At 49.2% G+C, this 24,119-nt stretch overlaps 1 protein-coding gene across 1 annotated transcript; it reads right to left on the bottom strand.

Annotated features, from left to right (window-relative positions):
* Nucleotides 1-9,642: 9,642 nt before the first annotated feature.
* On the bottom strand, nucleotides 9,643-21,586 carry LOC146288381 (large neutral amino acids transporter small subunit 4-like). The gene is made up of 13 exons (XM_084698283.1): nucleotides 21,425-21,586; nucleotides 16,432-16,735; nucleotides 16,048-16,103; nucleotides 15,858-15,934; nucleotides 13,639-13,731; nucleotides 13,252-13,385; nucleotides 12,300-12,493; nucleotides 11,895-12,038; nucleotides 11,013-11,145; nucleotides 10,674-10,806; nucleotides 10,260-10,333; nucleotides 10,007-10,130; nucleotides 9,643-9,825 (listed from the first exon to the last, which is right to left on the bottom strand). The coding sequence occupies exons 1-13, from the start codon at nucleotides 21,582-21,584 to the stop codon at nucleotides 9,664-9,666; spliced, it is 1,788 nt and encodes a 595-aa protein (XP_084554409.1). The 5' UTR covers nucleotides 21,585-21,586; the 3' UTR covers nucleotides 9,643-9,663.
* Between the last annotated feature and the right edge of the window lie 2,533 nt (nucleotides 21,587-24,119).

Genomic DNA, 24,119 nt, shown 5'->3' with positions numbered 1-24,119 from the left:
AGCTGTGCAGACGGTTTATTTTTAGCTTTTTCGTCTAAATCAGAAGAGCGCGACCAAGGGATGGAAAAGGAGGAGAGAAGCTGGGGCAGAGGGAGAGAGGAAGAAGGAGAGGGAGAAAGGAGTGGAGTGGAGGAGAGGGGGAGGTTGGGTCCTCGGGGCTCGAGGGAGAGGGAGGTGTGAGAAAGACAGCGCGAGAAACGTGGGGCACATACAGAAAAGGAGAGGGAGGGCGAGAGAGCTAAACAGAGAAGGGCTTCGGGAAAAGAGAGAGTACGAGCGCGTGTGCACCGGGAGAGATATTGGATTTCTCTCCGACAGCGAGATTTCAGACTACTAAATAATTCTGCCTCTCGCACCGATGATAACCGAAATCACAATCTTTTCCTCCCTTCCTGTCTCTCTCCTCTACCTGCAAACAGTCATGGAATAGCATGCCAGTCTTTCAGCCAATGGCAGCAGAGAAAAAGATGAAGTGTAAGATGGGGCACAGAGAATGGTAGAAAAGGAAGATAGAGGTGGAAAAAGGAAGAAGAAAAGAGGGTGGACAGTCGCTTGGATGTTCCCTAAGGAAAGTGTGCCTGTAAATGCCGTGTCCCTGTCTGTCACTCGATCAGACAGACAGGCGGGCAGTGCTCCGCATTAGGCTACTATACTGACAGACGTGCTGACTGACAGGCTAATTCAATGACTGGCAAACTGACAGACCGGCTCACAGACCGACGGGGAGATGTGCACACAAATGGCTGGACTCCAGCTGAGGACTGACTATTACTGACAAGCAGAGAGGCTAACTGACTGTTCATCTGACGTACTGATATGCGTTTGGCTCCCTGGCTGAAGAGAACGATGACCGCGCAGGCTGGTTGACTAGTTTGGTGTGGCGTGTGTGCGCGCTCGCGTCCTCTCCCTTGAGCTGAACAGAGGTCCACTACCCTTTCAACTCTCAGCAGAATGAAAGTGATCCAGGAATAGCCAAGCCTACTGGGTATTGACGGACAAACAAAAGCCGTCTCTGGTTGATGGAGCGAGAACAGACCAGGTTACGGGCCTTCACATGACCACAATATAGCCCTCTACCACACACCACTTCAGTACATACTGTGTCTTTTCCCACCCAGGTTATGTCCTACTCTATACTAGCTGGTACTATTTGTATTGACGTGCTTCGCCATGTTCTCTGTCAGGGTATTGTAAGAATTTAAACTACGTATGCACCTAAACTACTTTCTAGTCTACACACTTGATGTCCAAAGATCGGGTGGGTGAGTCACGGCTCTCTTCAGGGAGACACTGTTTGGACACAAGCTTGACTGTGCGTTGAATGAGAAAATAGACACAGCCAAGGAAGAAGAAAGCATGTGCAGGGAGGGAGGGAGGGAGGGAGGGAGGGAGGGAGGGAGGGAGGGAGGGAGGGAGGGAGGGAGGGAGGGAGGGAGGGAGGGAGGGAGGGAGGGAGGGAGGGAGGGAGGGAGGGAGGGAGGGAGGGAGGGAGGGAGGGAGGGAGGGAGGGAGGGAGAGAGAGAGAGAGAGGGACAAGGAGAGAGGGAGGACGGTGGAGAGAGGCCGTGTCAGGTAACTCATTGTGTATGCAGGACAGGGTGCCTGCTGAACTACAGTGGACGTGAATATAGCACAGAGAGAAAGAGACAGGCCGACAGACAAAATAACAGAGAGAGATTGAAAAAGTGAGAATGAGTGAGAAGGATTGACAGACATGGTGAGAATGAGAAAGACAGGGAGAGAGACAGAGATAGGGAAAGGCCAGAGTTCTGACAGTGGGCTCACTAACAGCTCTGTGCGAATGGAACCCTATGACAGTAGGTTTTACAGGAGGGGGAGAGAGATGCGTGTGTGAGGAACACCACCTCAGTGCTTTCGGCTCTCAAACATAGGGAGCTTCATAACTCACGCGCAGAATACATACACAGCCCATCAAACACTCACACACACACACACACACATATACACATGCATGCACCGAGCAGACACACACACACGCAGCTATGCACTTGCACGCAGCCGTATATGCATACACACACTGTAAACCCTGATGAGGTGGTTTCCTCAACACTTTTGTGGAAGCTGATTCCTTCAAACTGTTTAGGGAAGCTAATCTCTTGAATATTTGTTGAACCACTGATTGAATCAATGAATAGATACACACGTGTTTATGTGTTGGGTTTACAGTGCGGACACACAAAGATGACTGTGTGATTGTGAATATAACGGAGTGTTTATTGAGCAGTCTGGACCAATACTGCTCTGTCCCTTTAAAGCTACAGTAACTGAGGCACTCAGAAGACTTGCACAACCCCACAGCCTGGAGCCAGGAAGAAGATGGATCCTAACAAGAACAGGCACACACTCTTACACGCACGCCGCCCCCTTACACACACACGCACTCGCACGCGCACACACACACAGGCACGCATACACACACACTTAGACACATACACACACACACACACACTAATACCCGCACGCGCATACAGACACGCACATGCACCTCATGGATGCATATAAACACAGACTCACACACGCACACAGACACGCACACAGACATATACACACATATGCCCTCACACGCAGTCCCACTCAAGCACGTACCGTACACAGACACACATACACACCTCCAAACACACTAAGAGACAGGCACACAGGGACACAGTCAGACACTTACCTCCTCCACAGATATGGGCAGAATCACTCGACTAGAAGAGAAAGAGACAAAATGAGAGAAGGAGGGATTACAAGCCATACCACACACCAAAGCAGCCTAATGGTAACATGTAATCCTGCCCACCCATCCAGCCACCCACCCATCCAGCCACCCAGACACCTAGCCACCCAGCCACCCAGCCACCCATCCATCCATTCATTCATCCATTCATCCATTCATCCATCCATCCATCCACCCATCTATTCAATCACCTAACTACCCAGCCACCCACCCAGCCAGCCAGCTCTTCCTCTTGGGATATGTTCTGAAACTGGGCAGGTTTGGCCTTGGCTATCCCATAACACTGCCCCAATTCTGGTCACCTGCCTTCTCTCTGCTATCACCCAATTGGAGGAAGATAACCACAGCCCTTCCCCTCTGAGCCTGTCCTTCAATTCGTTTCGGCGAATAAGGGTGGAAGGCCAGAGGACTCCAGTCAAAAGGAACACGACTGAAGGAAAAGCACCTTATGCACTTACAATAAGTGTTCTTCGATGGGTTGTGCCGGAAACTTAGACCCGAGAACTCACTCAGGCCAAGTCACCGCTGCAGTCGGGTCTTACTGAGAGACGAGACAGACTGGCTGTCCTCCATCACTTCACACACAACATCAGCTTCACAGAGGGCCCTGATTTCCCTTCCCAACTTTTAGCACTGAGTCATCATCAAGGGGGGGGGCTGAGATTTGGTCGGAGGGGGGGGGGGGGGGGTGAGTCATTTCTACGCTGCTGGTTCACCCTGCAGGAACTACTCTGTTCTCGTGGGATGGGGGGGAGGGCAGATAAGGTTGGCACGGAGAATGTTCAAATTGCTCCTTCAGATTTGTCTTTGGAGAAGCGGAGCGGGGTCAAACTGTCATTCCTGTTCCAATTACACTGTCGGTAAAAAAAACCCCAAAGCAGACTGAACTTGTCGACCCTCTCCCCACACCGCAGGACTCCAAACTCTTTTCTGTTTGAATTTAAACTAGCTTGGTCCAAGCCTGGTCTGGGAAACCATTTTGGGTAAATGTGCCGAGACTGGTCTGTGGGTGGCAATTCCTCTGTCTCCTGCGGGAGAAGAGCCAAGATGGAGGCCATACATCTGAGTGTCCCACCAGTCAGAACAAGTGGCCCAGATGGAAGTGTGACAGCAGCTTCATCCTCTCTGTGTCTGTGTGTGTCTATGTGTGAGAAAGAGTGAGAGAGAGACACACACACACACGCGCACACGTATGTGAGACATTAATATCACATGAGTGTAAAACGATACAGGGCGCTTGACGCCTAACCACCACTCATTCTCAGTTTCTCATCATATTGTTTGGACAATGTGGTAAGTGTGTGTGTGTGTGTGTGTGTGTTGAGAGGGTCGTGCGTGCTCACACTCAGTATTCTAGGAATGGCTTGTCCCTGAGCTGAAAATCACGTGTGTAGCTACGAGGAGCTACTTGTAACGTATTTCTGTACCGGGCGTCTGTGCAAGGGGATAGTCGTGGCAACACAATCGATACACCCAATGAGAAACACACGGGACAAGGCAAGCAGCCAATGACAGAAGTCACCTTGAGGTCCTAAGTGTTGCCGTGTCACACACACAAACACACACACACAGGGTCACTCTCTTACACACGGCACTTTGGTCGAAAAGTCTTCACGGAGAGATCTAGTGTCTCAGTGTGCCATAAGAAAACAAACACCTTCTCCGCTCCACCTCTCCCTCTTTGTTGATTTTCTTTCCAGTGTTCCTCCATCTCTGCTCCTCCCCTCCTCATCTCCTTCTACCCTGGAAACCACTCAACCACTCCTGCACCAGGGTGTTCTAGACTATCTATGGGGAGTGTGTTGGTCTATCCTTCTGCTTGGCTTTTGGCCCACAGGTATGAAGATGAGAAGATGACCAACAGACAAAACATGCCAGCCAGTTAAATCACACAATTCTCATCCCCTGTACCCTATAGACAAACTATGTAGTTATCTGAGTAGTAAAACAAGTTCGACTCTTGCATGAAACTCGGTTGCCATTCATGGAGAAGCCTTCAATTTGTCCAATCGCCCTGTTTTGCATGGACTTTTCGTTTTAGTGATAGATTCTGACTATAAAGAGGGAAATTAAACTAGCAGGTGTAATTCATGGCCTTGTGCCACTTATTTTGTGAATGGGTTTTCTTTCACCTGCCAAACTCGTTCACCTCCCTACAGATCAAGGGTAGATGATTGGAGATTGGAGGCAATGACTAAACAGACCTGGGAGAAAGCCAGTCTTTTGGACCGGAGAATTCTGCTGACGCCTTACCTCACAGCCAAGGAAAACGGCGACAGCGTTGGATGGGATCCAATTAAACCACACAAAAGTACACACAAGAGTCTAAGAAGAAAATCACCTCACTTCGCACACACAAGTCTAAAACTATAAACACCACATTGGTCACCCTCTCTTTCCCTCTCCCTCTCCCTCTATCTCTCTTTATCTCTCTATTTCTCTCTCTCTCTCTCTCTGTCAATCCCGCACACCTGAATTTAGCCGGCCAGACCTGCTCGAAGTGCATGCCAAGCGCAGTAGGGAAACTGTAACTTACAGGATAAGAAAAGCGGAGCGGTTGAGGGGGATGGGGTTCCATGATAACTGCCCGGCCACCACGCAAAGGGGGCTCTGACGGTGATGATACGACAGCGTCACGCAATATGTGTGGGCATGCAGCGCATGTTCCCGCGTGACAATAGCCAGCTTGCGAATGCGTCGGCGGGGAGCAAGGACTGACTCATCTGTACCGCGAGGTGTGTCGCACGTGTGTAGGGCCAATATGTTATTCCATTGGGACTAACAGGGATAACAATATAGCAAATAATATTCAATGCATAATTGGAACCAGCCGCTGGTTGGCACCAATGCATTTAGCTTATGTTCTCCTGGAAAATTACATAAGTCCTTTAGCATTTCATTGCAACCGATGTAATTAATTGTCAGGCTGCCTCTGTGGCTTGGAATCTCCCTAATCGCCATGATATCGCTATATCTTCGCAGTTATTCAACTGACCCACAGCACAGAGGGCTCCACAGCATGCCCTTTACAGGCCTTTTTTGTAGACAAAATCAGTAAGCCTATGGAGAGAGAGCTTTTTATTTTCCTCTTCTCTTGTGATAAGAAATATATTCTACGATATCAGCCTGAACCGGTTTAAGATATGCTGCTGAGGCCTTCAAAAGGAGGACGGACTTCTCACTTATTGGAGAAACTTAGATCGTCCATTTCCATCCTTTAGAATAGCCTACTCAACATGTTCTTTATGTATATAGGCTACATCACCCCATTCAGAATGCCTTACAGTTCTGACACCAACGCTCCAATAGGCTACCTCCATTCCTCCGGAGTTAGCTACCGGAATGCTATTTCAGTGTTTTCACCTTCACCGCGCGCATCAATAACACAGCGGTAACGTAAGGATGGATGTTGGCACGCATGGCCTACCCAGGTCCTTAGCCTACTTCTGACGAATTCTGTGTAGTCTATAAAGCTTTAGCATTTTCGGCCTATTTTAACGGAATGGTGTTTCGCAACACTTCCATACAACCATAGCGGCAGGCCCGGCTGCACCGCCTAGGATGGAGAATATGTGAAGGGCACAGGCTCGATAACCGGCACCGGACTCACATTACAAACGCATTTGAGTCCGGTTGCAGTCTAAATTCTAAATAACGACTTGTGGAATTTATACAAAAAACACAAGGTCTAACAAATGAAAATAAATGACCATAAAGAAGACACGGATGGCGCCACGGCTTGCAGCAGCGCTCCTGTAATTCCACTCTCCCTAGCTACTGGCCACAATGTCAGTGGCGGCGCGAACTGCGCTTGCCGCCGGGTTGATGAGAAACCGGACAGAAAAAGCGCGCACAGACAACACACACATAGCCCCACTCGATACTTACAATTCCTTTATGAGCATTTTCGCGAAGCAAAATAATCTCACGAAGAAATATCTCAATAAGGATCCAGAAGCGGGTATATCCCTCCGTCGGTATCTTCTCTATATCGCGCTCTCTCTCCCACCTCTCCCCCTCTATGTCATTCTACCTCCAGTTTCTCTATTTTCCTCAAATACACTTCCTGATCGGGGCCAAGGGGGGCGCGGCGCGGCGCGAGGTAGCCTACTACAACCTCTGTGTCATCACAGAAACAGGATGACGCTGTGGAGAGGTCGAACACGGTAATACCGAATGCAGTGAGGGTCTCTGTACGGCACGGGTACCACAGTTGGCGCAGACGCATTGAGGGGAAGGGGAGAGACTTGATAGTGTACCGGCCGGTTTATGAGATACTGTCTGCTAATCCGCGTCTCGGAGACCACTAGTGTGTTGGGGTTGGAATTATGTAACGGTCCACTCACCGCCGCTGTATTTATAACCCATCTGTATCCGTCTGTCTACATCTGCCCATTATCCCTCCGACTCACTGGCTATCATCATCTCTGTGTACCCTCTAAGCCCAACCCTGCCATTAAATAAAATAGAAAACGTAGAAAACACATAGTTGATCCAGTACAGTCACTATGTCCTCAGCAACATTCCTATCTGTTTTCCGGTTGTGTCTGACGTTCTGATAGCTTTCTGACCTCCTAGAATGCCTTATCGAGGCAAGCAGTAGGCCTATTGGTCTGATGAGTTCCTCCTTGTTGAAACTGGGATGAGATTTGAAAGCCTTGATTCTTGTGCTTCTCTCTCAATGATCCAGCCTTAAAGTTATGTCATTTTAAGAGATGCACATGGACATTTTTAAACAAATGAATGCATCTTTATTTCAGCTTTATATAACCATGTTCAACTCTAACACAATAATGCCTCAAAAACAAAAAACCTGTTTCATTGTCAAAGTAAAAACAGATTATATAGCAACATAAACCAGGCCTATACACGACCAACAACATATGAAATAAATCTAAGACGTATCCAATTGTCCAAGTACAATTTTAAAACACTATGATTTACAATGGAAAACAAGTGATAACAAGACATAAATAAAGAGAAAAAGGTTGATGGTAAAGCATTTTTCACTTTGCCTAAATCTTTTACATGCCGTTAGTAGGACAATATAATCATCCTAGTATCATCATTTTCATCCTCATCATGCTCTTCTTCATCCCAGATGTAGGCCATTTCAAACCAACGCAGAGTTTTCAGAGAGACAGCTGTAATGGCCTTTATTTTAAAGTTCCTTTCAACATCGAGGAACACATTTATCATTCATATCCGCACTGTTTTTTCAAATTACTTTTAAATGAAAAAAGACAGAGACAAACTGATTGTTGAGAGATATTCAGTGTTTCAGAGGGATGGGGGTAAGTGGGGGTGGGGGTTGGTGGAGGGGGGGGGGGGGGGGTGTTGAGTGGGGCTGGGGCGCGTAAAGTGCTGAATTTCTCACTAACCTTAAAACCTTCCTTTCCTGTCTGAAATATAATCATATATCATCATCAATAGCAACACCAACCTGCATACATGGCTGTGTGAGTATTGTTGTTGACATATTCACATAAATATGTCTATTTACCAAAACAACTACACACAAGTGGCATTACCTTACAGATCAAAACAGTAGCACAAGGAAAAGTCTTGGAGACTCACAGACCCAACTTCATCAATCTTCAAACGTAGGTTGTTGATATCTATTCTAGAATCTGTCACAATGAAGACAACCGTACTGTAGATCCTGCACATGTCAAATATATTTGTCAATATATTTGTAAAATTCTTAATTCTGTAAGGCACAACTGTTTCATCTCTTAAAATCTGATGAAATCAGAGGTTAAAACAATGGAATCAAAGTGGAAATAGGGATATTCCAGTTCACATGCAGTACACCTTATACTACAATTCCCATGATGCCTTCTCTCTCTTACAGAGAGGGGGGCAATACAAACTAGACACCAGGTCAGTGGTCTGGGACATTCTGCTATAACAGCTCTCAACCTAACAGACCATCCAAGGAGTCTAGCATTCAGAATATCCCCTTAAACCATGCAACAGGCACTTAGGATGCCCTGCAGCCATTGTTCTACTGCTTAACATCAGTATATCTCAATGCCCTTTGCACCCTCTGTTCCTCCAGGCCCCAAGCCACTTTGACACCATCAAGCCTGTCCACTCCACACATAACCTCACCTGATAAATATCTTGTAAAAACCCAGCTGATGATATTGGTATTAGTTAGCACCAAAGTTAGACAGCAAATAAAATAAATCTTATGTTTGACAATATAAAAAAATCTTAGTTTACACTTATAAATATGGATTATGGTGAGGAAATGTATTTTTAAAAACTGCAACAGATTACGCTGGGCAGTAAGGTGTGTGTGATTGGCTGGGCAGGCAGAATCTACAGAGGGAAAAAATACCATTGTGGGCAGTGATCTTGTCCATAAAAGTACAGCCATTAGCCAGTAGTGTCAGAGTCTCTTGCTAATGTCCTATGGTTGAAAGGCAGTCAGAACAGTTTCAAAAGGATGGATGTTCTTCAGATTTTTTCAAGAAAGAAGGTATACTGGAGAAAAGAGGAGGAGAGGAATATGAGGGGGCAATACAGAGGACTGACGCCTCTTTCCTTTCACAGTCTTTCCTCTCTCTCTCACTCTCTTTCTCTTTAACCTTCTTTTCAGTCCTTGGTGTCTGTCCAAGTTTCTATGGCAACAACATCAGTTCCTTGGAAGGGTGACAATGTGTGTGTGTGTGCGCGTACGCGCGTGTGTGTGTGTGTCTGTACGGATAACTTGAAGCAATTCAAGGAGCACGCACGAGGTTCCACGAGTTTGGAATGTTTGCGGATGTGTACGTCGATTTTCGGAGCGCAAACTCTAAAGGGGGGGCTGGGGGTGGGGGGGAGGAACACTGTTCTCTTCCCTCCCTCCCTCCCTCCCCCCACCACCCCCCTCCCCTCCTGCGTGCCCTCCCGCTCGCTCCTTCTCCCCCAACCCGCTAGACGAAGGCTTCGTGCTTGGAGGAGCCGTTGATCTTGACGTAGATCTTGGCGTCGTCGTCCTTCTCCAGCCGCTGCCTGTGGAGGGTGCGTCTGTAGCAGACCAGGTACAGCGGCAGCATGAAGCCCAGCAGGCTGAGGCCCAACAGGCCCACGTTCACCTGCACACACACACACACACACACACACAGACACACATGCGCCGTCAGTCCACCTGAGTTGATCTTTCTCTGTTTGGGTGGGCGTCTCTGTGTGTGCTTGTATGTGGGTGTAGTAGTGTGTGTTTGTGTGTGCGTGTGTGGGTGTAGCAGTGTGTGTGTGTGTAGCGGTGTGTGTTCTTACCCAGAGTGGGTCTCCTTCCAGTGGTCCCATCATGGCCATGAAGAGAGGCTGCTGCAGCAGAGCGAACAGGGCGCTGACCAGAGACTGCATTCCTGTCAGACTGCCAAACTGACCGGACGGGTACCTGCAGGTAACAACACAGACATTTTGATTGTGGGACCTTTCTGAGTGACAAAGCGTTTCAAGTGTGTGTCTGAGTGTGTTACCCGTATATTGTGTGTGTGTGTGTGTGTGTATGTGTGTGTGCACTTACACAGCAGCATAGAGACCTCCTGTGGCTGAGTGGATAAACCCTCGGACAACAGTGTGCAGGATGAACGACAGAATCTGCGTAGAGATAGAAAAAGCAGAGGGAGGAGTGATGAGAAGTTCATCAGTCCGCATGTCCTTCTCCACAAGACCACTCTGAAGAGAGCAGCCATGTCAGCTGCAATTACACACACTTGCCTGTAGATGGAGACAGAGTACTGAAAACAGGACAGGTCATAGTAAGGCTAGCAACTTCCTAACAGCATTTAACTGAACATCCAGAGAGAAATGTAATCAGGTGGCAAGAGATATATTCTCACACTATATTTCAGGGTACCGTGTAACTCTACCTGACAATGATGTGTGAACATGTAAAATGTCAGTATAAATTTGAACGACAGTTGAATGGGCCACTCACCTGAAGAGGGAGGTTGGGCACCAGGCAAGTGATGCCAAATCCCACCAATAGGACGTTGGTGACAATGAAGGCTCTCATTGCATTGGTCACCTTCTGGATGGTCTTGTCTCTGCGCTTTGGCTTGGACGGGTCCCTGAGGAGAGTAGAGGAGAAAGGGAGAAGAGAGGAGGGGAGGAAAACAGTCATATCCCCAACCCAACACTGAACAATTCATTAGTTCATCCAAAAGGTCACTGCCCACCATTAGCTATGTTCATCTGACCTTAAACCCATGAAATGCGTACAGGTCCCTCAGGTCTACAGGTGCAGGAGGTGTGGGGCCTGCTGGTGTTGACTTACTTGATGCTGGGCTCCTTCTCCTCATCTCCATCGTCACAGTCCTTCAGCTTCCAGTCCATGATCTGACCAATCACTGGGGTGGTCATCAAGCACAGCAGCTGCAGCACCCCAAAGATGGAGGAGTACAGACTCACTGAGTGTGGGGGGTTAGGAGAGACAGAGGTGGAGGGGGAGAAAAAGAGGGGGATGAGAGAGAATGGAGAGATGGAGGGATGGGGAGAGAGAGAGAGAGAGAGAGAGAGAGAGAGAGAGAGAGAGAGAGAGAGAGACAAGGTTATTTTCACAGCCTGGACATTGTTCTTGGTTAATGGCTGTGGCTGTGGAGTTAATGAGTAGGTCTCCTTGGTTAATAACTACTTCCAATGGCACCAGAACATGGGTTGAACCTCGAGGGCTGAAGGACAGCCCAGGGAGAGGCTCAGAAGGCTACAGAGCGGATCAAGCGTTGGGAGTAAACAAGGTGACGGGTTTGAATGCTAACTACCCAAGCAGTAGTGGAAAACGAGCATGTTGGGGTCACAAAAATTCAGAGTTGTGTGTTATGTTAGAAATTTTGCTCGGGTTAGCGTAAGTGGCTAGGGTTAACATGCTAAACCATCCAATCTAACACTAGCATTAGATGCTAACGTTAGCTCGCTAAATGCTAGTGCACTGATGCTAAAGCTTAATCGACACCGTTAAGTCTACTGTCTTACCGACTTCCATCCTCTCCACTGCAAATGCAGCCAGAGAAGATTGAGAAAGGACAAGGAGGGAGGGAGAGAGGGAAAAGGAGGAGAGGAACATAACCAAACAGGTCAAACAGCTGACCCAATCACCATCACAGGTCAAAACGCCAAGGAGTCGCAAGGTGATCCACACAAACACCACACACACACACACCTGTGTTGAGGTCTCCATCGCTGAGGGACTCCAGGATGTTGTTCATGGCTCCCATGTAAAAGATTAGGCGCAGCTGGGTGATGGACATGGTCACCAGGCTTAGGATGAAGAGAGGACTGGTGATGCTGTGCAGGAAAGACTGGGCTACAGATGGCAAGAAGGACGGAGAGTCGGAGAGAGAGAAAGAACAATTGAGAGGTGGATAAGTAAATAAACAGCGACGTAAAGACTTCTTTTTCGAGCGGCGGGAGAAAAGAAACCAGGAAAAACATACATTCATTCCACCAAATGGAGAAAAAAAAGTATCACACGACACCAGAGAGTATATTGGGAAGTTTCTCAGTTGTGGGTTACAGGTTCGTAATGGTGTCAACATTGGCATGAAGGAAGATAAAGTCTCCTTACACTCCTCCTCCTTGCACTGCACTTCCAGGTCCGTGGTGGACAGGCAGAGCTTGTTGCCCTCCTTAGGGACCTGCTCCCTCTCCTTCAGGGCGTTGCCCACGCTCAGACGACGGCCCACGGTCGTCACCTGCTGGTAGAACTGCTTCCCGGTGATCTTGTGGTCAAATCCCAGCCAGCTGAATTTGATCTTGACACTGGAGGGAGGGAGGGAGGGAGGGAGGGAGGGAAGGAGGGAGGGAGGGAGGGAGGGAGGGAGGGAGGGAGGGAGGGAGGGAGGGAGGGAGGGAGGGAGGGAGGGAGGGAGGGAGGGAGGGAGGGAGGGAGGGAGGGAGGGAGGGAGGGAGGGGATAGAGAATGAAAGGTGAGCGGGAGGTGAGAACAATACATTTTTCTGTGGTAAAGTGACACTGCTGGATGTGACAGAGTTAAAACTTTACTTTACTATCTGCACACACACACTAAAGTACCAGCAATCTAACCTCAACCTGGAATTTGACCTGCCAATACAAGGCACATTCCATTGCATTTGTTGCAAAGATTTTTTCATGCAGCACAAACTGACAAACAAAGTCACAGACGTATGCAGATGCAAACAATGTGTGAGTCAGTGTGTGTGTGTGTGTGTGTGTGTGCTTTTACCTTTTACCATACAAGTCAATAAAGAACATGTTTGTATTTACAGTAATGGTCTGACAAGACACAAAGGCCTCTTTTAGGGAAAGGAATAAAACAAACACATGTAATACATGATGTGAAGGACACAAATATTAAGCAAACAAATGTCTGTAGACCTCCACAAGAAGCCACAACACATCCTTGAGCCATCATAAACAAAAGCAAGTCCAAGCCAGAGATGTTGTTATGGACTCCTTGAATGAAGGTAGGGAGATGGGGATGTGTGTGCGCGCGTGCATTGTATTCGTGCGTGTGCACGTGTGTGTGCGTGTCTTACGTGTAGTCCATATCCTCGGGTCCAGGGAAGGGCTCCAGGGGCCAGTTGAAGAAGCAGTTGAGGAAGACGAGGCCGGCACAGGCCGCCCACACCACCAGGATAGTGATGAAGGTCACGCCCAGGTCATAGATCACCTACACAAACAACAACAACATCGTCAACAACAAGCGTGACTCACTGAGACTCTGAGTCTTGCAAAACGCTCAAACCAAATATTTGCTAACGAGCAGTTGTTTGTGTCGCTCATATTGATCCCCGACCGACGTCAGAAAAATCATTTGATCTGATTTAGACGGACATGCCGCTGGCTATTTAGGAGACCGATTTCTGCTCAAGAGCCATGTATGAGTGAGTGGATTTGTGTGTGTGCGTGCGTGTGTGTTATACCTTGAGTCCAGGGAACGTAACGGCGGAAGAAGCATAGGAGCCGATCATCAGAGCTATGAAGGTGGAACGCAGGTCCCCAAACATACTGGGTAACTAGAGAGAGAGGGAGAGAGAGAGAGAGAGAGAGAGGGAGAAAGAGGGAGAAAGAGAGGGAGAAAGAGAGAGAGGGAGGGAGAAAGAGAGAGAGGGAGGGAGAAAGAGAGAGAGAGAGGGAGGGAGGGAGAAAAAGAGAGAGCGATGGGTGTTATTTCACAATCTCTAACACATAACAAAACACCTGGTAAAACAATCACTAACTCTCTGTAGACGTCTGTAAAGGAGAACGACATAATCCCAAGAGACCTGTCATCACATTCCCTTCGTCCCTTTCTCTTTCTTTCAAATGAGTTCAGCACGAGATTCACTCTGGCTCTTTAATCTCCTTGTTTTCATGGCTGTGAGGGAACAAGTGAGGGCGTGTGACGGAGATGTTTTTGTGGAGGTGTTGTTCCAGGCCCCGGGGGGGAAGGGTGGGGGTGGGGGGGGTTGCCCTTATGTCCCAGAGGTGGAAAAGGTACAGCCTGTACATTCTTTGGTTCGTTGGGGGTGGGAGGGGGGGGGGGGGGGGGGAGGTGACAGAGCTGGGGCGCTGAGCAGAGAGGAGACAGGGACAGGACGGTACAAGGTGCCTCCAGCATCGTGAGATTGTGGGAACAGATGAGCCCATCCTGTTTGACATCAGAGTGACACGAGGGGGGGGGGGGGACACAGGCACGAGAGAGCGACAGAGACAGAGAGAAGGAGAGAGAGACGGGTTAACCCCTGTGAAATAAGGAAATAGGAACATACTGTAGGACTGGCAAAAGAACGAAAGCAGAGAGAGAAAAAGGGCGAGAGAGAGATTGACGGGATGGAGGGCAAGAGGGGATCAGGAGAAGAGTGAACTCAACGGTAGGCATACTTCTACAATTACTGAAGTATTCAATCTGCTCTGTCTATCGAGAGACTGAACAATAACACCCATTAAATTACATAACCCAGTGTGTGTGTGTGTGTGCCTGGGTCTGTGTGTGTCAAACTGTTCTTATTTTTCCCTGACTGAGGTTCCCCCCATCCCTATGGAGATCCCAGACCACCATCTCTAAAACTCCACACCACCCAGAACCTTCCAGGAAAACATCTAGAGCCTTGCCTTCCAAGGACCAGCAGAGTAAGTAAGAGCCTAATGATTAACACATCCATCGTGTGCTCATAAAGGCTTCAGGGTGTGTGTGTGTGTGTGTGGGAAGGGGGGGTGACTTTTCTGTTAGCTTGATCTTGATTTGATCAACAGGAATGCAACTCAAGCCTCCTCTATAAAAAGAACCTTTTCATTGGAGAGGAGAGGACTTTTTTTGCTGAGCGATATCACCATGACACTGCCACGGACGGTGTCCTGGGAAACAGGGTAGAAGCTGATGAGGAGGAGGAGGAGACGAGAGGAGGAATGTGGAGGAAGAGTGATTGGTTGACAGTGTGAGCTTTATCCTATATATTAGGCCTTTCACTGTCTTTCTCTGTCCTTTCTTTCCCCCTGGCTTGTAAATAGTTCACTGGAGCTACAGCATGCTTGGGAATGTTTTTTTTTGTTGCTTTCCCTTCCAGTACTTTGCGCGTGGGCATCTGAAAAGTGTGTTTCCGTGCGTCGGGAAGTGTGTGTGTGTGACTGTGTGACGGAGAGCGTCATGTTGTTGTTGTTTAGACTGGTCAGGGGTTGGGGGGGGGGGGGGGGCAGAAGTACTAATGAGTCTCTCCCTCAACCCCTCTCATACCTTCCCCCCCCACCACTGTTCTCTCCCCTGCTCTCTCCCTGTTCTTTCCCTCCTTTGTCCAGAGGGTACTCATTTGTTGTCCACTAGGACACAGAGTGGAGAGAGTGCAGCCAAAAACAAGGACAGAGGGCAGGACAACAGGCAGACTGCCAGAAATGGAAGGAGGTGGTGGAGAGAGAGAGAGAGAGAGAGAGAGAGAGAGAGAGAGAGAGAGAGAGAGAGAGAGGGGTGCCTGTGTGGAGTTTGAAAATCAATACAAAACAATCAAACTAATCAGAGGCTAAACAGACACCCGTTTCCTGCTGATTCAAAGAAATAAACTATTCCTAAAAAATCCATCACAAAAGGTGCAAATGTCACGACCCCTTCCTTTCCCCACATCTGGTAAAGAACACAGAAAACGCGGTCAAACAAGGAACACACGCTCACCGTGAGAGAGGTGAACGTCATACACATGCCTCCGAATCCGTTGAAGGTAAGAGCGATGAAGATGAGGACTGAGAGCTCTGAAAAAAAAGACCACAACAAAGTTAGAAAGTACGAACAGACACCCACACACACACACACACACACACACTACCACCACAGCGAAACACACACATTGTCGGATGGAACTCACCATTAGGGTTGTAGGCTCCATAGGCAATGAGGAGGCAGGAGAAGCCAAAACAGGTGCTGGAACAGAGACACACCTTATAGTCACAGATTGCTCACACGGACATGCTGTAGATATTCTACTCTATATGCTATGTATAGTACAGTATATTCATAGTATAGATGATCCACCATCTAAACTGTCAACACACACACACACACAAACTCTCTCGCAGACGACAACAAACGATCGATCCGCGCGTCTCTCGTCCACAGGTGTGTGTTCTCGGACGCTCGCGCGACACCCTCCTTGTCGCGCCCGCGCAAACACAAAGCATCCTATTCGCCCTCCGCCGCCCCCCCCCCCCCCCCCCTCCCCTGCCACCCGCAACCCCCCGCTCGGTCTCACCTGCCCAGGAGGCGGAGCTTGCGGGGCCCGTACTTGTCCATGACGATGCCCAGGGGCAGGGTGATGGCGCTGAGGAGGAAGGAGCCCACGGTGAAGGCCATGTTGAGCATCTCGTCCTGCTCCTTGCAGATCAGCCAGCCGTTCATCCGCATGACGCCCTCTGGGGCCAGGGGCTTCGCCTCCACGCCATCGCCAAGGCCCATCACGTTGGCGTCCAGCTCGCGGTAGAAGTCGGCAAACTCCTCCTCGGAGGCCGCCGCGGGCCTTTCCGGGGGCGACGACATGTTGTAGGAAGTGGCGTTGCCTGGGGGGGGGAGAGAGGAGGGGGAAATGTGGTGGGTTATCCTGGGTGATGCATGGGTTGTTTGTGGTGTTTGTGTGTGTGTTGGTGAGCGTCCGACGAAAACGGGATTGCATTCTGCCACCCGGACATGAAATCCAATCCCTGGTCGGTATTGTGTGAGACATTTTCCCCGTATTAATGAGACTGTCATCTGTTTCAGCTCCTACCACTGTGAAATCAAGGCTGTGTCACTTCCCGCGAGAGCAGGGCTCAGAAACCGCTCAGTGTGTTCACAAATACACACACGTTTTGAAGAGGGACGTCCAAGTTGACATGACCCCCCCACCACCACCAACCTCCCCATGTCAGCAAAAGGTTGTTGCCATAGTGACACGGTTTGCGTGTGACAACTCGGTTTGTTCACGGCACTCCGTCATGCAAGCTCACACACACACGCAGTCACACACACACTTCAGGGTCAACATCTAGTGACGGGTCCACACAATCTACACCTTGACCTTGGCCATTACCTGGCGAAGCACAAGCAAGCAGAGAGGAATCTGGTTGAAACGTCATTTTTACAGTGGTGTAAAAATTGAGAGGAGATAAGGAGAAGCACACACACACACACACACACGTTGAACAAGGGAATATGGGAATTGATAAGGAGCTGAATAGCCAATCACTCTGCATCATTCTGTGAGTGTGTGTGTGTGAGTGTGTGTGTGTGTGTGTTTGTGCATGTGTGTGTCCAAAGGACTCTTATGTAAGAACTACCTCTGTGGTCCCTGCCAGTCAAAAGCCACCCCACACCCAGTATACTGTTCCCACACAAGCAAGTGTACTTAACCTCGTGGCCTGTGACTGCATAAAAAGGCATCAGCAGAACACAGCCCTGTGATCGTTGATCACGTACTGTTCCAGTCTGCGAAACAACTTCCTCACAGTCGAGAACGGGATTTGCAAGAGCATGAGAGGAGAACAAAGAGAAGAAAAAGGAGAATCGAGAGAAGACCTCAATCTCGTAAAAAGACGTTTGTCAGGCAGAGAACACCAAACTGAAGCGAGGCTGTTGGGACGGAGCAACCAAGCGATGAGTCAGAGAGAGAGAGAGAGAGAGAGAGAGAGAGAGAGAGAGAGAGAGAGGGAAAGAGAGAGAGAGAGAGAGAGAGACAGAGAGAGAGAGAGAGAGAGAGAGAGAGAGAGGGAAAGAGAGGGAAAGAGAGGGTAAGAGAGAGAGAGAGAGAGACAGAGTGAGAGAGAGAGAGAGAGAGAGGAGAGAGAGAGAGAGAGAGAGAGAGAGAGAGAGAGAGAGAGAGAGAGAGAAAAGAAAGGGAGTGTTAAGTGCACAGGATGGCCTGCGTCTGTGAGAAGCGTGGAGGGAGTGTATGTCGCTGGGACCCCTTCGGCGTTCACACTGATGCAGCAACGACACCATCTCAACAGGCTGCAGGAACGATGGGGCGGGGGGGGGGGGCTGCCCAGGGAGGAGTGTGTGCGGGGGGGGGGGGGGCGGTGTGACAGAGGATGTTGGGAGGAGCGGGCGGAGATGGAGTGACCGGAGACCAGCTGGTGACTGTGCGGGTGACCAGCGCGGCGCTAAGCGACCGAGGGATGACAAACACACGCCCCCCCCCCCCCCAAACCACCATGCTCCATCACTTTCCCCACCTTCTCAATCTCACGGGACATCGCTAGATCATCTAACCCTTCTCTCCCTCCCTCCCTCCATCTCTCCCTCCCTCCCTGTAAATCACCCTGCTCCGCTCGTATCCCGGTGCAAAGTGGGACTGACGCGCTTCACACCGCCCCGCCACGGCCGTCACCCCCGGGGGCCGGCGTCCGCCGGTGCCCCTCGGGGGATCTGTGAATGAACCTGGGCCACGCGGCAGCTTTCCCAGGAGGACCTCGCCCACGCCTGCCGGCTCGCGCCTCGCCCTCACACTCTGGTGAAGAACAGCCTATCGCAGACCTGACACTATCACCGAGCACTCCCCTCTCCACGACAACGTGGCTGTGTGAGCGCACGTGCTTGTGAAAGTGTGTGTGTGCGCGTGCGACGGAGCGTGTGTGTCTTTGACTGCCGGCTTGCACGTGTGTGGGTGTTCACTATCACCATCTTGCCCATGACCTGATAGCGCAAGTCTTCACTCAGCAGAAAACTGAGAGATAGACAGAGCCACACCAAAAACTTACAGCGGGTTCCTTCTCTGTGGTTTTGAACACGGACACAGATGACCTTTGTTAGAGGCTGTCTGAGAACAGTGCTTCCCTTTTCTGGTATCTCCTCAATCTTTTACAGACTATTTGCATTTCATGATACATAAATGCGACAATAAAGATCGATTTTGAAGAGCGTCACAGAGAACTATTACAGGAGCTAATCGAAAGAGTTAAAAGTTTCGAGTAAGAAAGGGTGCCAGAATAACTGAAGTAACCGAGCAACGACCGACTAACACGTCACATTAGTCAGAAGTGACAAGGAGAAAGAGGAATGGGGTCTTTCTAAAAAAGACCAGCAGATCTGGTTTCCCTGACCTCACTGAGTCATTGCACGCTCACATGCCTTGCCTACACGCTTTTGATGAGCCAGCTGTACAAAGTGCTCTGGCCGTTCCGCTGACTTGGACAATGACATTTCCTCCCCTGCTCCGCAAGCCACGCAAAGCCTTCTGGGACATCTGAACTGGCTTTGTGGCCTTGCAGATTTGGGGCAAGGAGATGTGATCTGCAACTGACGTCAGGGCCGGTCACGTGACCCATGCATCTCGGTGGAATCCCTCCCTTTATCAGTTCTTTCCTCCCTCCCCCCAACCCTCGCTCCATTCCTCTTTATCTCTCCATCTTCCCTGCTCTCACATGCACTCTCTCGCTCTCTCTCTCTATCCAGGTTTATCAGTAGACTTTAAACCACATTATTACCTGTAATTAAACTGCCTCTCTCTCGCTCCCTGATTATCTCTCTCTCTCTACACATGCACCAGAGTAGCTGAGAGGGCCTGTTACATCATCACAGAGGGACAAAGTGTGGGCTTGGGTGCCCTGAACTCGGAGGAAAACCGTGGAGCCTAGAGTCCAGAGGGTCGAGCTAATGTAGTGTGACCTGTACTTTCTGTTCGGAGGAAGCTACTGGCAAGGGCGACGACCACATCCTCCGACCTATCGGTAAATATACTGCTTGGGTCAGTTATTTATGACATCATCAGAGTGAGACGTGTGTGTGGGGTGTGGGTGTCCCGAGAGAAGAAAGCGAGACATGGGAAACGAGCGGCCCATTGGACAGCAGAGTGAGAGGGCAAGCAGCCAATTGAACTGCAGGCAGGTGTCTGGTGAGAGAGCACTGTCTGATGAGGGAGCACTGTCTGGTGAGAGAGCACTGTCTGGTGAGAGAGCACTGTCTGGTGAGAGAGCACTGTCTGGTGAGAGAGCACTGTCTGGTGAGAGAGCACTGTCTGGTGAGAGAGCACAGTCTGGTGAGCTCAGTGTCTGCATACAGAGACCTCAGCTGGAACTCTGGGCACCTTCCAAACCCCACTTAGGGAGGAGAAAGAATATGCCCAACTTTCTTGTCTTCATTGTCTTGTTTCATTCCCTCTCTCTCTCTCTCTCTCCCGCTAAAACACGCACACGCCCTCTTGACCTGTTCTGACTAGGGCCTTTGTGCATATCAGTCCCACCTTTGTGCTGAAGTGGGTTCTTACCATGAGTGGAACAAAGTCAGGGAAGGAAGAGAGGAAGAGAGGGAAAGAGAAAAAGAGAGAGAGAGAAATACAGGGAGGAAGGACGGTGTGGTGATAAGGGGAGGGTGGTTGGAAGTCTCAAAGTGCTCGGACAGACAATAACAACCCCCCCACCCCCACCCTTCAGAAAACCAATAGCTCATCAATTACTGTATCTTATCTATGAACCCAACAGTCGTTCGATCAGTTCCCCTGTCTGTGGAGTAGAGAGTTACCAACTATCTGGCGGAGTAGGAAATCCATTCAATTAGTGCTAAGGTTGGAAGGTTGGGTAACCAGGCCTGTGGAAAAATCCCATACAGTAGGAGCTTCACATGTCTAACCTTGTGTTTTCTAGCCCTCTCTCTCTCCATCTTTCTCTCCCTCTCTCTCCATCTCTCACTCTGCCAGAATAAAGCACACAAACGTCCCTAAGGTGATTTAACTGATCTAATTTACCCTCCTGTGGGTCATTCCTTAATGTTCTAGTGAGGCCTCCAGAGAGAGGCTCGGGCCGGCTGCTATTCTTCCCCAGAGAAAGGCAGAGGGGTTGAAAGCCAGGGTACAGTTACGGGGGGACTCGGACGGGCCTCCGGTCGTTGAGAGACAAAGCACGCCAGGCATCCCTGTGAGAACCCAGTCGGAGGCTGTCCTTAGTCCTTCCTCTTCATTGTTCCGTTCCTACCACTCCTCTCTCCCTCACACACACTTCCCCACACAACTCCCCCCCCCCCCGCCCACCCCCCTCCCCAGTCCATCACATTGTTGGGCCCTGATACATTCAAGGAGGGGTCAGTGGACACAGCCCCCTCAACCCCCTCAACCCCCTCCCCCGACCCAAAAACTCCCCCGCCAGCTACGGCCATCTACACCCCACCCCCCCACCCGAAGCTACACCGTGAGTCTCCTTGGTCTGGCGCGGCTCCACTTGCTGAGGTTTCAGCTGCGCCGTCCTAAAACAACCGAGTCACCGTGGCGGTTGAGGTCTTACCTTCCTCGGTGCACAAGTAGGAGTAGAAGCCCTCAGACTTGAGCATGATGAGCAGGGAGCCCCAGCCCAGCAGCACAGCCGAGAAGAGCAGGTTCTCTATGATGGCCGTCACCGCCATCCACCAGCGCCTGGCGAAGGCCGTGGTCAGGGTAGGAGCCATGGTTACAGCTCGGGAGCGGCAGCAGAGGGGTGGTTGCGGGGTGGGTGTAGGAGATGAGAGGGCTGGAGGTGGGGGGTGGGGGGCGGGGGTAGGCTGACAGGGGGTGCCGGGTGGAGTGAGCAGCGGAGAGCCGAAAGTGCTGAAGGCGTCTTTTTCGGACGAGGGAGTCTTGAGATATTTCACCGACCTGTGGAGGGACAGCAACGTAGACAGAGAAATGGGGCGGAAGAGTGGGTTGTTTATTGGGAAGGTATTTAAAAGATCAGTGCAGAACATCGAAATGAACGGTATTTTATAGACCTTTGACAGATGCCCTGTGTGTGTCTTGTTGTTTTATGATTGGTGCCCCAACTCTCACAGACCATTACCCTATTCTCATTTGAGACAATCGGACCATTTAAACTAGACATGGCCAAATTGCATCACGAGCAGAATAGCGAGCTCCTAGTCATATATTAACGTTTTAGAAGTGTATTTTCCACGGCAGGGAAGACAGTTATGTCATAGCCTATAAACCCATAAACTAATTGCTGAAGAGGCAACCGTGCGTCTTGTAAACTGGTTCAAGTCGGAGTGACCGGCCGGTTCTTCTCATCTACCCTCCACACAAGGTCTTTTACACAGACCCAACGAACCGCAAGTTTTTCCTGCAATTACCCGGGAAACATAATAGCGCATCTAGTGGCAAACCCTCACAGTCAACTGCTGTGTCTGTTTCTCACACACAGACTCCGGACACACACATCTATCACACTATAACATTGACCGCTCTATTGACTCCTCTAATCACCATTTGGGGACTTGAAAAAAGCCAATGAGCTGAACTCTAACTACTAAAACAAAGTTTCATTCATTCAGAACAGGTTTTTGAAAACTATCGATGGCTAAATAGCCTATGGTGATTTTACACAAAGAAAACATCGCTTTAATACCAATCAGACAAACGTCAGGTGTTAAAGCAATGTAACTTATAGATAATAGTGTAAAAAGCCTACCTGTGAAATTGAAGACGAACATCGACGGTTGAGGTTCTTTTCCTTTCGAGATTTGTCTAAAGCGACAAACTGCCCGCTTTGCATCAATACTCAGAGGCAGTTGAGCGTAATTTTATACAGACCGATTCCTAGCTCATGGAATATTCCTATTTGCTTATTGGCTCTTCAGGGTCCTGGAACTTGCTACGACCAATCAGCACTCACTCCAACTCATTTGTGGGCAGTCAAACGCGCCCCTGGGGACTCAAGCGCACACTCCAGCTAAAACCGCTTCTGGCCTCCTCCCACTCCTTCTCTTCTCCCTGTTTCCCATTCCTCAGCATTAGCCTACTTGTTGAACTTTTTAGGGAACATAACGGCCACAAGATTAAGTCACTTCCACCGGACGTTTTGAATTCAAGATTAATCTAAAACAAATATTGCGAGTCATAATGAGCAGTTGATCAACTCAGAAACGGAGATGTGAGGGGAATGTATATGCTTATCAGTGTACTCTGCTTGTCAGCACAAACGATTGTTTGTGGGTTTGAATGTTTGGAAACGGTTTAATTGCGGAGACTTTTATGAGATTTAGGTCTCGAAATGCTAGGGCCCCCCAGAGCACCACGACCACATTAATGTCAGTCTCGGTTCGCAGACAATTTTGTTTGTTTCGAATATGATAAGATAAGCTGTACTCCAATTGGTCAACATCTGGTGCAACACAAACAGCTTGGTTGAGACATCTAAACTATTGAGCATCCACAGTCTAATCCAATGTCTGCATATAGTCTAGTAGTGCCTTTGACACGTGTAGATTGAACTAGTTCTTTGTTGAGGCTATAGGAGTCTGAATCTGCTATTTTTCTCAAGTGCGCGCTACCTCTGCACGTGCAGGTGAACGTCGTTCTCGCCGGTGTGCGTACCGGCTACAACAGATAGTGACCGAGGGACACTAGACGGTCGCCATGGTAATGCCAAATGCCGTGAACGTACGAGAGCCACCTGTTATTAGGTCATTACTCCCGTGAGACTTGGAGCTCACGGTCAGCTTGTGCATGCCATCATCAGAGTGTTTTTAACAAGTAGGTGGCTGCACGCGCACATACACTACTACCAGGCTGGTAGGTGACAATAAACGAATCATAAATATTCATAAATAATACCATAGGCTAATCATAAATAGATGGCAAATATCTCTCATATTAAACTCTTCCTGGCTCATTGGAGCTATATTATTCTCCCGGGGTTTTGGAAGTTCTCAAAGCTGTAGAGGGAAGCGAGCTCTATGGGCTATTTCAGAATAATGCAGTTAACACTTACTGATTACTGTTTGACAAAAGAACAGTCCATGTGTATTTGTAACCTAGTCTAATTGCTTTAAATTGAATCGTTTGATCATGGGTTTAATCACTGGTGATTAACAGCCTAATCATTATAAATCACGGCGGCTTCACTTCTTTAGGAAAGGACAGCAACAGGCAAATGTATTTGGGTTATTTTGTAGTCAAATATTGTTGGAATAAGTAGCCTGCTGTGGAAACTTGGAACAAATTCGATT

The sequence above is a fragment of the Hypomesus nipponensis genome, chromosome 5 (genome assembly GCF_054491055.1).
Source record: "Hypomesus nipponensis isolate SF chromosome 5, ASM5449105v1, whole genome shotgun sequence".
Classification (NCBI taxonomy): Eukaryota; Metazoa; Chordata; class Actinopteri; order Osmeriformes; family Osmeridae; genus Hypomesus; species Hypomesus nipponensis.
The sequence above is the reverse complement of the archived record's forward strand: the minus strand, read 5'-3'. Positions and strand labels throughout refer to the sequence as shown.

What these genes read in the sequence shown, in the direction of transcription:
- LOC146288381 (XM_084698283.1), bottom strand. Translation starts at nt 21,584, where the DNA reads ATGGCTCCTACCCTGACCACGGCCTTCGCCAGGCGCTGGTGGATGGCG. An exon ending in TGACGTTCACCTCTCTCACG is followed by an intron (nt 13,732 to 15,857) that starts GTGAGCGTGTGT and finishes CTCTCTCTCTAG; the next exon opens with TTACCCAGTATGTTTGGGGA. An exon ending in TGGAAGGAGACCCACTCTGG is followed by an intron (nt 9,826 to 10,006) that starts GTAAGAACACAC and finishes GTGTGTGTGCAG; the next exon opens with GTGAACGTGGGCCTGTTGGG.